Source organism: Mesoplodon bidens (genome assembly GCF_964165515.1).
Source record: "Mesoplodon bidens genome assembly, chromosome: 9".
Taxonomy (NCBI): Eukaryota; Metazoa; Chordata; class Mammalia; order Artiodactyla; family Ziphiidae; genus Mesoplodon; species Mesoplodon bidens.
The window spans coordinates 71,698,873-71,715,051 of record NC_138166.1 but is presented as its reverse complement, the minus strand read 5'-3'; the positions used below and the strand labels follow the sequence as shown (position 1 = coordinate 71,715,051).

General features: G+C 38.0%; 1 protein-coding gene across 11 annotated transcripts in view; it reads right to left on the bottom strand.

Annotated features, from left to right (window-relative positions):
• FOXP2 (forkhead box P2) overlaps positions 1 to 16,179 on the bottom strand; it is a 536,551-nt gene that overhangs the window by 118,939 nt on the left and 401,433 nt on the right. For 8 of the 11 annotated variants that reach the window (XM_081243526.1, XM_081243523.1, XM_081243529.1 and 5 more), the window contains one exon: positions 1,300 to 1,374. The exons of the other annotated variants lie outside the window; for them this stretch is intronic. In XM_081243526.1, coding sequence (XP_081099652.1) covers positions 1,300 to 1,374 — 75 coding nt within the window. The remainder of the gene's footprint in view (positions 1 to 1,299; positions 1,375 to 16,179) is intronic. 11 annotated transcript variants of the gene reach the window in all.

Genomic DNA, 16,179 nt, shown 5'->3' with positions numbered 1-16,179 from the left:
AGAGAAAACCTAGAAATTAAGATTATTTTAGTCTTTCACATAAATTTACATAATTTCAGCAAACCTTAACACTGCTTTTTAATTTTTGCTAGTTTTTCAAATGTTATTATTGTAAAAAAAAGCTTAGGAGGGCAAACACTTTAGAATTAAAATGAATGAAATCCCAAACTAGATAATTTCAGATCATTATGAAACCTAATTTCATGTGCAAAATTTATTACCAATCCCCTGCATTCACTATTTCCATAAAATAGTACATTATTGCTGTTTCCATTTCCATTTTTGTTTTGCATCTAACATTTTAAAAATGTTTAAAGTTTATATATTTTCCACAAAGAAGAGCATCCCATGTTAATCTGACACTATTTTTATTGAGAAAAATCTTTCTGTTTTTCAACTAAGGTATGAAATTATATATTTCTTCTTCATTCAGGAAGACACTGATTATTTGTCTATGAGTCTTAATTATGTTGTGTTCTACCAATCATAAATTAGGAAATATTATGTATATGGTAGTAAAAAAATAAGTTTTGGATGAGTCAATTTAAGAATATTCTAGACCATGGAAACTAAAAAAGTACATCAATTCTTAAGGAAACAAGCAAAAATTCTATATATGACTTACAAATTTAGAGATTCCTTAGGAATACAGGTAGTACCCATGGTAAATAGAAACATGAAGTTGCTCTATTTAAAAATTCTTGAACGGCCACTTCAGGACTGTTATTCATTTCCAAGGCTAACCAGTATGTGAACTGGGTCATGGAAGCAATTTTCATTGGATATTATAGTCTAAAGAGACAAATTACACTCTAGTGACAGAATATGTAAAAAGAGGCCTTGGCATATTTATATGGTAACTTGCAGAACATGGAACAGGAACTTTTCCCTAAAATATGTATTGTATCTATCCATAGTCTCAATGCACTTATTTTATGCATATCAATACCATCTCATCAAATTATTCCTAAATCTGTTCAAGAAAAGTGTAGTGGCTCAAGAAAAGTACAGAGGTGAAAAAGCCATATGCTCTCATATATATAAGGTAAACTTTAAGGCCATCAACTCACAGAAATGGTGAACTGTATGTATATCTGATGAAACATAATTGAAGCAAGAATATAAGAAGTAACAGAAAACAAACTAATAACATCTGTGCCTTAACATTAGTCATCTCTTGATCATCTGCATCAATGGAAGGTAGTGGCTGATAGAAAATCACAGACCATCTCTATAGCAGGGTTAGGTCTATGGCCTTGTGCATAGTAACTGAATTACTAATTGCCCAGTGTAACTTACTGCAAATGTGTTGTGAGGATGCCCATCACCAGAAGAGTGGCCACAGACACATAATTTTGTTTCTGGAAGCAATTCCTAGATTAAACAAAGAGAATCAGGAGTTGGCTTTTTTTTTTTTTTTCCAATCTTAAGGCTTAATGCTAATAATGTACATTATCATTTAAGAAAATATTATTTGGATTATTATCTTGGTAGGTTGACCTAGGCAAGACTACTCCACCTTTGTCTCACAGCTAATAATAGTATTAAATAAAATTGAAAAAACAGGAATAATTTGGTAGATGTTAATTTGAATATTTGAACATACGAAATAACCACTAACCAAAAATTATCGATCATCTACCAGGATATTGACTTAGGAGCCTCACTTCCCACTTCTAAGCTAAAATTATGGCCAATGTTTATTAATAAATATTCCTATAGCTTTAAATGGTACTGTGATTTTAGAGTATGGGATGCTATTTGTCCCTAAAACTTTATCTCTTTTTGAAAAAGCTAACTGTTGACTTGTAGTCAATTATAACCAATATGAATGAACATAAATCCTGTCTTGTCATGAAATGTGAGAACAATCACAAGAATCCCTTTAAATAAACTGCCTTGGCTCTGCATTACTATAACACAAATATTGCCATTAAATACATATTTAAGACTATGGAGCTAAACTCAGTAATCTCTGTTAAAACCTGTTGAATTGTGTCATTTGTATTGAAAATTACTCTATACACTCAAATGAATAGTTTGCATTTTTATCTGTAAAAGCAAAGTGATTATTTATTGATAAATGACATGGAATGTCATTTTTTTACCTAAGTAGCATTAGACATTTCAAAAGATTTTGTCTGAAGGGCAAAAGGATTACACTGCATTTGAGTAGACCATGTGACAACACATCCTTAGACTTCATGTATGATATGAAAGGATGATCCCCATTCATAAGATACACAAGGGAAATTATATCAGAAAACAAGAAAAGCAAGGAGGGATGTGGTAGGGGTGTCAGGGAGTATTTGTAGTGGTTTGATGCATGTAAATATTACATCTTATAAATAATTCTTTTCAAATACATCTCTGAAGTTCAGGGGATCTGTTTGAGAAATGGATTGTACATGCTTTACATGACTATATGCCATTTTCTTCAAGATAAGAGCAACATTAATTTAAACAGAAAAAAAATGGCTTCCAAAATATTCTTTCCCTTCAATTTCCTATGAAGAAGTATGTCACCTGACGCTGGCAGATGAGGATGAAGAAAAAACGTTCAAGTTATATTTTACTGTCAGAATCCAACAAACACTTTTTCATCTAAATTATTTTGTCAACAGCCTTGTAGTACCCTTGCTAACCTTATTTGGCACCAGTGCATAATTAGATACACAGGGGTGTGACTCCAATTGAAGGTGTTGGCATTGAAGCACTCTGTGAAAATATTAACTATGAGGTTAACTACAATTTTCTCTTCTTTAATTAAATGCACATGGTACTAATGAGGTAACCTACTGTTCCTTGATAGCACTAATTAGCTAAGAGGAGAGTACACTCTCACACTGCAATTTAAACCTAAAAATAAGGTTGAAATATGCTAATTGCAGGCAATTTAAAACAGTACAAGTTGAAGAACTAGTCATAATAAGAGAAACTGACTGCTTTACAGCTAGGCAGCTGTAACTTTGGTTAAAATCAAAACAAGCCACACGATTTTTGGACTGCTATTTAAGGAGGTCATAAGCATCCTAAAAAAAAGGAAATGAAATGCTACTCCGTACCACAGCAATGAACCAGATTAACAAAAAATCCTCAGGTCGACACTCATCTACCTAAAACCAAAGATCAGTGAGCATCGTGAGAACTCCAAAGGTGCCACGACACTATATTCAGTACTGAAAATGAAACTTCATAAATAAGCAACATCACCTTAAGCTCTTTCAAGAGCACCCAAATTAAATATTGTACTTTGTGTCTAACGTGGACAAAACATGTCAGGTGCTGAAGATTTGCCATCCCAATCACAGAGTCTGAAGGGAGGATACAGAGACGATTAAGAAACAGGACATTTCCAGACCAGGTACAAGTACATTGATAAAAATACACAAAAGATGCTATGAAATAAAATGCTGTAGGCATCATTTAAAGGATAGAGGTGCCAAAATTGTCAGAAGGATTTCATTATAAGAAGGAGATTTTTGCTACATTTCTTCTACAGATTAGAGCTCTGTGATGGGAGTAGCCTGAAGCTTCACTGTGAGAGAGAATATTCTCCATTCTCAGCTCAAATGACTCAGAAACATAATTTCAGTAAATCTAAGTATAATCCAAACATATCTTCTTTAATTGTCTCAAACATTTCCCCAGTATGATTCTAACTGATAACCACTGAGATAACTTTGACATAAAACAAGATTCTGAAGCACCTTCTGAAGCCATGACATATTTTTGTTCATCAGAAACTTTGTTTAACCAAAGCAATCATTGCCTGACAATGCCAAATCATTCCTGTTACCATAGATAAAAATACAGCACATTGGGCTTCCCTGGTGGCGCAGTGGTTGAGAGTCCGCCTGCCGATGCAGGGGACATGGGTTCGTGCCCCGGTCCGGGAAGAGCCCACATGCCGCGGAGCGGCTAGGCCCGTGAGCCATGGCCGCTGAGCCTGCACGTCCGGAGCCTGTGCTCCACAACAGGAGAGGCCACAACAGTGAGAGGCCCGCGTACCGCCAAAAAAAAAAAAAAAAAAATACAGCACATTAAAATGATACTGTCATTAATCTATCCTTAGGGACAAAAGAGATAGGACTGTCCCACACTAAGGATGCACAGTGACATTTCTGCCCTGTCATTTTGCATGCAAAATTATAAAATATATACAGTTTAAATAATCAAAAGAGTTGAGCAAGGACTAGAAATAGAGTTAAAAAGCAAAATTTATGAAAAGAGAAAGTCAACTTAATCTTATGTTTACTGAAGAACAATACCCGGGGAAAAAGCAAACCATTTGAAAGGCACAGGCTTTTAAGTAACTCCCAACTAATAACTCCAGGAGTTAAAAGTATGTGAGAATAAACTTTGCACTGCCATTAGCCCGTCATCATGTCTTGCCAAAAAGCCTGGTTGAAGAAACTGCTTTGAAAAACCCACCCAGCTTCTTCTCCTGGCTGTCCCAGAGCTTTCTACAACAGAAGGAGACAGAATGTTGGCAAGAGACGCATTAATCAACCTCCGACCAACTATGCTTGAACAGATCCATGAAGCTGCAGGTCATTGAAGGAGTAGCAAGGCGAATGAAATCAGACAGTCATTTAGAAATGGGTCTCCTGGAGGAAGCCTGACATAATCCAGCAAATCACAGGGAAACACAACGTGAATCGATGTTTTAAGTGTTTGCATCTGTTTCAAATAAGCACCAAAGAACCTTTTAACAGTGAAAAGGCCAGGACAGTGTACTGGAATGGGCTTTCAACATTAACTTCAGAGGGAAACTATTCTTCCGTTAAATATGGATCATTGCAATTTTCTGTTAAAACAATAAAGACTTCAGTGTTCAGTGTTGGAAAGAAGAATACTAGCTCTGGAGACAGTCTGCCAGGGTTCAGATCCTGACTCAACACTTACTAGTAGTGTGACCTTGAGCAAGTCACTTTGCTCTTCTGGCCTCTCTCTCTAGAAAGGGGGTAGTAAGTAACAACGTCCTAGGGTTGTTAAATATACTGATATATAAAGTACTTAGAATAGTGCTGGTACCCATATACTTAATGTTTTTTAGCTATGTAGTTAATATGTATTAGCTATCATTATTGCTTCAGAACATTCAATTCCTTTCAAATAAAAAATTATTAAAGTTCTACTGTGTATAAAACACACTGTAAAGGATGCAAAGATTCCCAAGACATTCTGTCTGCATTCAAATAGCTTTCTGTATCCTATTGGACTTCATGATACAAATCAAAGCCTCTTCCATATGAATAAAAAATATTTTTTCTCTTTAGAAACCTGGTGTGGCAAAGCAAAAAGTTAATATGAGGGTGTCTGCGTTCAGTGATAAGGTGAAGTGACTTCTAAGAAATAATATAATTTTTGCAAAGTTGATGAAGGTATATTTTCATAGAAAAATAGGAAAGTATTATATATTGATCTTTCCTAACAAATGAAAATATTTTTAAATTATAATTTTTCTTGAAGCTGGCTGAAAATGGGATCAAATTTTTAACATGTTTAAAACTTTAGTGTCTTATAAAATTTGGGGTAAAATGATATCTGAATGGACTAGTGATCTACATTTTAAAGGTGCCAAAATTTTAAAATAGTGTTCGGCCAGTCAAGAAATGTGGATACTCTTGACCTAGTATGAAACAGGAATAAAATTAAACGGTTAACTGGCCTTTCCTCCACTCTAACTGTTCTGTTTGTTGGCTTGGTTGGCTTTCTTTAGGCCGTTCATCACATCTGATGGAGACTGTCCCAGGGACAGTGTGGCCAGAGTTGTGTCAGGGTGATATGTGTTGGCTTTGCAAATTCAAATTACTTCGTCTATCCCCAGCCCACCTCTGAAAAACAGACTAAAAGCTGCGTAGCCCTGACACAAGAGGTGAAGAAAAGAGAACTGCTGTCTGGCAAACATTATTTCATAAGACCAGTGGATCTGAGTAGGTGGTATATTGTTTGGTGACTCCAAACAGTATAGAGTCAACCTCGTTGACTCCAGTCAACGAGGTGCAGGGACCATGTACCCCACAGGACCAAACCAACATGAGCACATGTCCGAAGACTCTTCATTCTTCATTCTGAACAAGGAGTAAGTCCTGCCTTACTTCCTTCTGTGGCACTGACTACAAAATCCATATGATATTGAGGAGAATAGGGTGCAGCCATTAAAGAGTCACTTCGCAGAGAAAGAAAATAGAGCCCAGGGAGCTGAAATTATTTACAGAAGCTCATGCTTTTATTTATTTTTTAAGGCTGCTGTGCACCACAATAGCCTACTGGAACAGGTTCTCAAACATTAGCATGTAAGGGAATGTCTGGATGAACTGTTATAATTGAAAATTCTACACTTCTAGGGACTCAGAGTCAAAAGATCTGAGATAGGGCCCATGAATATGCATTTTAACAAGCATCTTGGTGACTGTGATTTAGAGCTTCCATGATTACACTTTGAGAAATATTGTCTTCTGTGTTCAGGATATTTGTGGGACAGGTAATTTCTCATTCTTTTATTCCATTACTCAGTCAGTGAACATATTTCAGTACCTACTGTGTGCTATAAATTATGTTAGCCATGTGGATATAAAAATGAACGAAAATTGTCCTTGGTTTCAGAGGAGAGCGGGAGGAAAAGCCTTGTAAACTAGGATACAACTAAGTAAGTGCCATTTGCATCTTGAACCCTTTGACACTCCATTAACGTCAAGAATGGCCTCCTCAGAAAAAAATTTAATTGCATAAAATAAAATGTAAGAAGTTAGAAAGGAAATCAGTTACATTGAAATTCAGTTTTCAAAATATTTAAAAAGCCACAGTTGTGAAATATTAATAAATGTGCTTCTTTGTAAATACATTAAGTAATAAGATACAATGTCAGGTTTAATAACCACTATAATTTTTAAGTAGTAATAAGCATAACTAATATTTCTAGATATTTTTGCCAACAGATGAAAACATCTGTAATTCTTTTTGAGGACAATGTCACAGATACTGCCAATACTATTGTGGTTTGTTACCTACATTCATAATAGAAGAAAATATGAAGTTTTAATTAGAAGTGAAAGTGAGAATACTTTTTCCTCCATTCATATTCATAGACCTCCTGAATTCTACCCATGGATCCTAGGTTGAGACTCAACATTAGAGAGAAACGTATTGTTGAAGAGGTAAAAAGTACAGTTCCATTGTACTGGAAGAATGTATTAAGAATGAGGAATTTATTACTCGAAAAAGAAAGACGTGGAAAGGAAGGAAGGGAGAATCCAGAAGATTTAGAATTGTACTTGAGAAATGTGATCATGGGGGTATGGGCTGGAGTGTGGTGTGGATGAGGACGGGGGTGAGAGAGAAGACTGAAAAGCTGGGACTATGAAAAGTTCTGCCCATCAGACAAAGGGAATTTCTCTCATGTCCTGAGGTAAAGGGCAGGAGCAAATTTTCTTTTAAGGAGACAAGAGAAAAGCATGAGGGTGTGGGCTTAGACTGGAATTGGGAAAAACTGGTAGCTGGTAGCCTAAGATGCCCAAAGGTTCACCAGAGAGTTATTGATGGTCTGGGCTGAATGAAGAGCAGTGTAATTTGAGGAGAGGCTAACTTCGGAGGATTTGAAGACTACCTGAGTGATAGAGAGAGTGAAGGATAAGGGACACTGGGAGTAGGCTGTGATGTCACCAGCAAGATAAGAGGATGCAAGAAAAAATGGTTTTTAAGGAATACAGGAGAATGTGCTTTAACTGAAAATACTAGAAATAGTACACTAGAGCTTACTGCAGGACATCCAGGTAGTTATTTCTAGCAAACATTTGAGTATAGCATAAGCCTCAAGTTCAGGAGACAAGGCAAGATATATAGAGATCTGAGACCTTATGTGGTGGTGACTCCACAGGAAGTGGATAAGTTCTGTCACTGAGATCATCTAAAGGAATGGTTCTCAACCTGTGCCATGTGCTAGCATCACCTGGGGAGCTTTGAGTCGATACTGATGCTGGGCTCCACTGCCTTCAGCTTCTGATTGTATTAGGTTAGGATGGCGCTCAGGCACCTCAGGTAATGATAATGTGCAGCCAGAGTTTAGCACCACTGATATAACAATTGAACATAAAAAGTTATGGACAGAGGGCTTCCCTGGTTGCGCAGTGGTTGAGAGTCCGCCTGCTGATGCAGGGGACACGGGTTCGTGCCCCGGTCTGGGAAGATCCCACATGCCACTGAGCGGCTGGGCCCATGAGCCATGGCCGCTGAGTCTGCGCGTCCGGAGCCTGTGCTCTGCAACGGGAGAGGCCCCAACAGTGAGAGGCCCGCGTACGGCAAAAAAAAAAAAAAAAAAAAAAAAAGTTATGGACAGAGATGAGGAAAGCCACCAAATTCAGAGGCCTGGTGTCAAATGTCTCAAGTGTTCTTACAGGGTCTAGTAGGGTGGGACTTTGACTTGAATACAACTCTCAGAGGTTGTCAGTGATACTCAAAAGCAGAATGGGAGTGGTGATAGAGACATAATATAATAAGTTAAAGAAGGAATAGAGATTGAAGGGTAACCAATTCTTGCCCAAAGTTTAATGATGAAGGAAAGGAGTGGGTTAGGAAGATTGCCTGATATAAAACAAAGGTTCAAATAAGATTTTGTTTTGTGGGTGTTTGGTTTTTAAAGACAGGAAGACTCACAGAAAATGGGAGACTGAAGATACAGGAAAGCAGCTGTGAGGCTGACATGACAAGGTCGTAGGAAAGGCCGGGCAGGGCAGGTATCAAGTTGGCCTTGGAGAAAAGATCTCACTGTGATACAAAAGGGCATAAAGAGAGGTGCCAATATGAGTTTGTTTTAGGAGTGGAGATGAGAGAGGCAGAGGGAGATCTTACTTGGTAGCCTCTAATTTTTATCTCTGAAGTAGGAGACGAAGTCACTGGGAATAGGAGCTTGGTGTGAGATGTAGGAGCTGAAAGGGGACAGTTAAGGCAGGAAGCTGGCGTAGGGATGGGGGAGTGAGGAGTTTAAAAACGATTGCTAAACAGTGATGAAGGTTAAGGTGAAGTTGTGGACTCAATACTGCCTGATACTGTGATTTTCTGTAGGAATATCCAGTAGCTTGCTTGGGAATAGGAGTAAGGAAAGCCACAGTTTGGAGAATGGAGAGCAAGGTCAGAGTGAACAATACAAAATAGCAAGAGTTTCTTTAATGTCATCGTTAATCATGGGATACAGTTGGATCAGGAAGCCATGTAGGTGGGCGGTGGGCATGGTGATGTGGAGAGGATGACAAGGAAGAGCGGTGCTTATGATCAGAATGGGGATTCCTTAGGTCTACTAACTCAGATTGATTTTAAAAAATTGGTCCAAGGACATACAGAATATCGTTGAAGGTACTGATTATTAAAAGTTTATAATTTTCTTCTTGTTTTCTTCATGGATCAGTGTAAATTTTTTTTTTTTTTTCGGTACGCGAGCCTCTCACTGTTGTCGCCTCTCCTGTTGTGGAGCACAGGCTCTGGACGCGCAGGCTCAGCGGCCATGGCTCACGGGCCCAGCCGCTCCGTGGCATGTGGGATCTTCCCGGACCGGGGCACGAACCTGTGTCCCCTGCATCGACAGGTGGACTCTCAACCACTGTGCCACCAGGGAAGCCCCAGTGTAAATTTTTAAAAATAGTATATTTTCTTTTCCTTGCTAAACATGCCAAATTATACCATTCACTGGTAACAAATGCAACATGAAAGTCTAAATTTATGAAATTAAATTAGGGATTCCTATTTCCTTAATTATTCAAAATAAAAATGTAGTTAAGGTTGTATTTATGTAAACAGAAAGAGAACTCATCTAAAATAAATTTGATTTTTATATAATCCTTAGGAATATATGTATTAGTGAATCTGCAGGTACAAATGTGTTACTAGGTGCTATTTCCCTACAGTTCCCTATTGCCTTGTGTTTCCTTACTGTTGAAAGAGTAGAGTTCTTTGAGAAAAAAACTATTGTCGAGACCATGCTACAATCTTGTAGCAAACCAGCCCAGTGACTACAGAGGATATCTGTTGATCTTCTCTACCTGGAATCTATTCCTCTTTTTGCTAACAACACCAAAGTTTTTCTTGGGGGACCATCCCCATTCTGCACCCCAGCTCCCAACATCATATGCAAATTGGTAGGACTGGCTCAAGGGTAGGTGGCTGCTACAAATAGGCCAATCAGATTCCCTCTCTCAATAACTGATTCTTGAGAATAATAAACAGGAATTCATCCAACCTAATGCTGGGACCCCACAGAGCCTGTCCAACGATCTTGCTTTTGCTTCTTATCTTTCTGTGACCAGATTTTTGTTTCATTTTTCCTTGTATTTTGTGACCAATTCTGTATCTTTGAACAGATCCCACTTTTTTGTTTAAGTTTTATGTGTATTTCTGTGACTTGAAGCCAGAGAAATAAACTAACAAGAATACTTCAAAATGTTTCAATCAATGATCTCACTGCCAAAATTCGGATTAAATTTTGATAGCCTTTAAATTAAGTTTTGGAGCAAATTTTAGGTTATAATCCAAAGACAAAAGAGACAAAAGATAAGGCTGGAAGTCATGATCTTGGCTACCTCATGTTTTACTAGTTGAAAAATTAAGTGAAGTAATCACAAATTGCTGTCATAATGTCAGCTTTTTAAATCTTTTCCTCTCCTAAAATGTCAGCTTGTATAATCAGACTTTCTATTCTGCAAAACACAGTTTAATATACAAAAATGGCAAAATAAAACATTAGGTTAAATTTTAAAATATCCGCACAGGTACATTTATTAATGTATTGATTCTTGATGGGCATTAGGATTTTTATTTTTATCATAATTTAAGATTACATACTCATTTGTTTTTCCTTGTTCAACAGATTCTAAATTATTTCCTTTCTTTTCTTTAAAAAAGAAAGGGTAGGTAAACACTAGCAAAGAAAGTTTAGTGATGGCTATTGTCTCAATCCACATACCACATAGTTGGAAGATTTGAGATTTTAAAGTACTTAATATTAATCAATTAAATCACTGACAATTCTAAAATAAATTCGATCCCCATTTCACAGCTTAAAAGAATTGAAGAATTAACAAAGATTACACAATATAACAGTGTCAAACTCAGATTTTTCACCCTGGTTTTCATCAATCCCCTTCTTATTCACCTCAGAAAACTGCCATCGTAACTGGCACTAATTGGCACCCTTGTTAGAAACCTCAGCAGAGGAGCCAGGAATAGAAAAGACATGGACACCTCTCATCCACAGAGCCCAGCCGTCTGCAGAGGTGAAGCTGAGCTCAAGGATGGGGCAGATGACCCGGCGCCGTCTGTGAGAAGAATAAGACCTACACCTGTCCACTGACTACTTATACAACTTGAATCTCCAGGGACGTTAATTAAGTATCTTTCATGCGCCTAAAGTCATTGGAAAACAAAAGATGCCTGTAGTGCTCCTACAAGTGATGTACTTATTACATTTTAAGAGGAGATGAAGACAGCAGTCAACAGACACTTCCGGCATGAGATACTCATGCAGAGTACTGGTAGAATATTCTATTTTTGTTCTATGCTTGTTTGCTTTGTTCAAGAGAATATGTTAAGCTCTTCTTAAAAAAAAAAATAAAACAGGGAGCTGGATTTCTCATGATCATCTGGAGAATGGAAGACAGTATTTTAAGTTATACAGTAATTACTTAATAGATAAAGAAGATGGATTCTATGCATAGGATTTTCCCCCTGGGTATACTGGGGCTAGGCAGAAGTAGCTTATGCTCACATAAGAGTAATAGTCCTTAGGTTTCTGCTCTTTTTTTGCTGTAGTCAAAAGAAAGTACAGATGTCTCTTGTTGCCTTAAGGAGGTTAGGTGAGGTAGTAGAAGGTAAGAAACACGCCCGGGTAAAACAACTTTCCTTATTGAATGAGAAAGCATTAAGAAGTGGATGGTGTACAGGACATGTAGGTACTTGAAGCTACCTGTTGATGATGGGGGGCTACTGACTGACTGTAGTTCGTTCAGTATTTTATTCACCAAAGATTTAATGACCATCTAGTTGCCACTTACAGTAAAGGGTCTGACTCCATTTCTTATTTGACTGTTGACTTTTTAGGCCTTAACCTCCCTTTCCTCTATGGTTCCACATCTGGGCAGAAAACTTGTGCATGCACCTCCACCTTTGCCACTGGAGGAATATTTAAAACACTTGTTCAAGGGATCTTTTCCCCAGCTCGCCCCATAGCCATTATACAGACCCAGCCTACACCCTCTACTATCCCAAACCAGCTTGGACCTGCTTGTGCCCCATTGGTTCTCCCCCGGCATCTCCCATGTGAGTAATCAAATTTCTCTCAAATTCTCTTGGTGTGTTGAGTGTCATCAGCTACGACATCTAAACTAAATTTTGGGTGGGGTTCTCTCTCACTTCTGCAGGATACTATGGAAAACTACTTACTAGGTTAAGAATGGGGATGCAAGGTTAAGTAGGAGTCCCTAACCCAAAGAGGTTAGAGACAAATCAGGAAGACAAACTATTAGTGAAGGGTATTATAATAAGTGCTATGACAGATAGATGCGCAGGGTTCTATGGGAGTATAGAGGAAGGGTACTTAGTACTTACATGGCAGACAGTGGATAGCAAAGTATTTTAGACTAGGTGATAATAAATGGACATCAGTATACAAATGGGTGTGAGGTGGGTGTAGGTGGAAAGCATTCAAGACCAAAGAAGCAGCCATTACGAAGGCTTGAAGGTATAGGGGTTCCTGCATCATTCAGAGAAACACTGATAGTCCAGCAAGGTCAGAGAAAAGAGTGCTAGGCAAGAGAGGGTGGCAGGGATGGAGACAGAGAGTCAGAAGCCAGATCTTCAAGTGCATCATGGAAAGCAAAGTGGCCTTTAGGTGCTTCAAATTTCTCATAATTACATGTGTACACCACCTGACTTTCTCTTGGAGGATTAAATTGAAGGGTCAAATACATGAACACATTTCTTAGGTATTTAGAGTCATATTACTACAATCTTGAAGTAGTAACTGTGACCAATGCAGAAGAGCACAAGATATTCTTTTAAATCTCAGTGATGGAAAGAAATAACTTTTTTTCCAGGAACTCCCCTTCCTCTTCCTTCCAGTCAGTTGCTTTCCTAGGACTTTGTATATGTTTTATTCCTTAATATTCTTTTCCTAATTTTTTAAGTACACGGGTAAATTACAGTATGTTTAAAGTCAGTTCAGTAACAAAATTCCGCTTGGAAAATTCTGCTTGCAAGAATACAATGTACTAAAATGTAACTTATCTGAATTTTACTCCCATAAAGGTACCAACATAAACTAACTTACATTTTGTATTACCAAGCAAAAATTAAGGAAATTTTACATAGCAGGAAAGTTTTGTGGTAAGTTAAATGGAAAAATTTGGAAAACAGAAAATCTCATTTCAATTTTATAGTGCAGCACTAAGAGAAATAAAATAAACATTTTAAAATTTGGGATTCAGGAGAAAAAAGGAATGCTTCACATTAGATTTAACTGGATACTGCCCCTTTCTTTGCTATTTGGGGCATTCAGAATACAATTTCACAGATGATATATTTTTCTTAATGTGATTTTCAGAGTACATCTAATGGAAAATGCCTGGTTAGGATTAAGAGACATAGTACAGATGTTAAACTACATTTGCATGCAATTATTTCTAAAACAAATGCCAGGGTACAGAGCCTACTGAAATGCCTTTCAGGATGGCTGGCACATGTATTAAACCAGCTTCCAATCTCTGAGTAAGTCTATATTCTGAATATTTCAAATCAGACACTGAGCACAGAATAAATCTTTGTTTTTTACCTTGAGGCATTGTCCAGGAACGTATGGACATAGGGTTAGAGCCCAAGGATTCAGGGTAGGGACGTGGCATTTCTTAAAGCAAAAGCTTTTCTTGCTCAATGTAAAAACTGCATTTCATGTATTAATTTCAATTGCTGAAAAAGTAAAATGACTACAGAACAAGTTAAAATAATAATATGGGGAATAAAACAGAAAGTAATAGATTAGATATACTGTATAGCTTTCAACCTGGTTTAGGGTTTTTCTTCAAAAGGCAATACAAAATATCTATAAAGTTATTAATTTTTTTTGTTAGTAGAAATCTCACTTTAGCTGATGGTCTTGCAGCAATATACTTCTAAGCATCAAAGTAGAAGTAAGAAACTCCTATTCAAAGTACTTCTGAAATGCCTCTGTCACCAACCTTATCAGAAATATAAAAAGCAGTGAGGGTACAACAAGGAAGCATTCATTGCTTTGCTTATGTAGGACACTGTACTTTCATAGAGGCACTAACCCTAGATGTCCTTGGAGTTTGTGGACTGGGCAAGACCTATAACTACCTTTTGGTGATCCTTCCCGTGAGAATGCATTTTTGGACTAGGACTTGAATCAACGAACAAAGCATGAGGAGCCATTGTTGTGTCTGTTATGTATCAAAACAAAACACTGTATCATACTTTCATTTGTTCAAATTCAGAAAGTACCAGCATCTCTTTTACTGTATGCTTTACTCCTTAGGGGGGAACAATTCAGATCATGGAATTCCCTAGGAATTTATGAGGGGCCTGAAGGATGTGGCAGTTCCTTTTCTGATCCCTGCAGGGGAAGCAGCAGCAGCCCTTGGATCAGCTACTTTTTATCCACTGTTGGTCTCAGTGGCACCTCCTTTTCTTGCCAATAATGATAAATGATAGACTCTTTAACGAGGAATAGAGACTGCAAGCTGCGCTTACAGAAGCTCATCTGGTTGGCATCTCTGATTATCATTCTCTCCCCATCAACCCTTTCCCCCCTCTTGATCATGATGTGAGGTAGAGAGGCAACCTGAAGGAAGAGGACCAATTATTAAAAAACCAGCACTCTTTCCAAGAGAAAATCTCTTACCATTTGATATAAAAACTCTCATGACACCAAGAAAACCTCCAGCAGAGGTTCAGGACTGCCACTCACTTTTGTTTCTCCTTATCAAAAGATAATTCCCGGGCTTCCCTGGTGGCGCAGTGGTTGAGAGTCCGGCTGCTGATGCAGGGGACGCGGGTTCGTGCCCTGGTCCCGGAAGATCCCACGTGCTGCGGAGCGGCTGGGCCCATGAGCCATGGCTGCTGAGCCTGTGCGTCCGGAGCCTGTGCTCCGCAACGGGAGAGGCCACAACAGTGAGAGGCCCGTGTACCACAAAAAAAAAAAAAAAAAAGATAATTCCCCACATTCGTGGGTGAATATCTAACATTACCATGTCCCACTGCCTTCTTAATAGTGCTCCCCAACAGCTGGGGATGATGAGGTATAGGAGAGAAAGGAATAAAGGAAGTCAGAGTCACTCCAGTAGAATCTTCTAGTGGTAGTGGTGATGGAGACTGCTTTCACACATCCCTCCAATCCCTTCCCTTCAACACCACTGCTTTATCTTAACCACAAATTGATCTGGATTCAAAACAACAAAGACATTCAAGAAAAGGTAGTTTTCATAGTTGTCATCCCCCTTATTTTGATCATGTTTTCTAAAAACATAAAATCTGAGATATTTTAAACAGCAATTAAGGGATGCATGTTATCGGTGATTAATGGCAAGGTAAGAGGTGCAGGAATTGGAATCAGACTGATTTGAATTCACATCCCAGCTCAAACCACCAGCTACATGACCTTAGATAATGTAATTTAACCTTTCTAAGGCTCAGTTTCTTATTCTGTGAAATGAGAAAGCAGAAATACATTACCAGGTATAAAAAGTAAGCCTGAATATATGTCAAGTGAAAATAAAATCATAAATGCTTTAGGACCTTTCTTTTGTTAGAGAAAAAGAGGCATTGAAAAAGGATGGGAACCTAAGAAATGTGATTTCTCTAACATCTCTGGTTGACACCTCAGCCTTCCTTTTCACTGGCCTAGTCACCTACATTATATTCAGATATAATGGCCAACAAACTTGTCACTAAGAGGCACAGGAGACCAGCTAGGGACTAAGATAAGGCCCTTTTTTGGGCAGAGCTGTGTGTGTATCATGACATTGGGCACGTATAAAACCCTCACACAGATACATGAATGAACTAGCAGTAAAAGCCTGCTCTGTATTCATAAAACATGGTTAAAAATACCAAAGTTAGTGTTTAAACATTTCAAATATTAAAATACAATGGAAGGTAACTAGATTCTATGAGGTA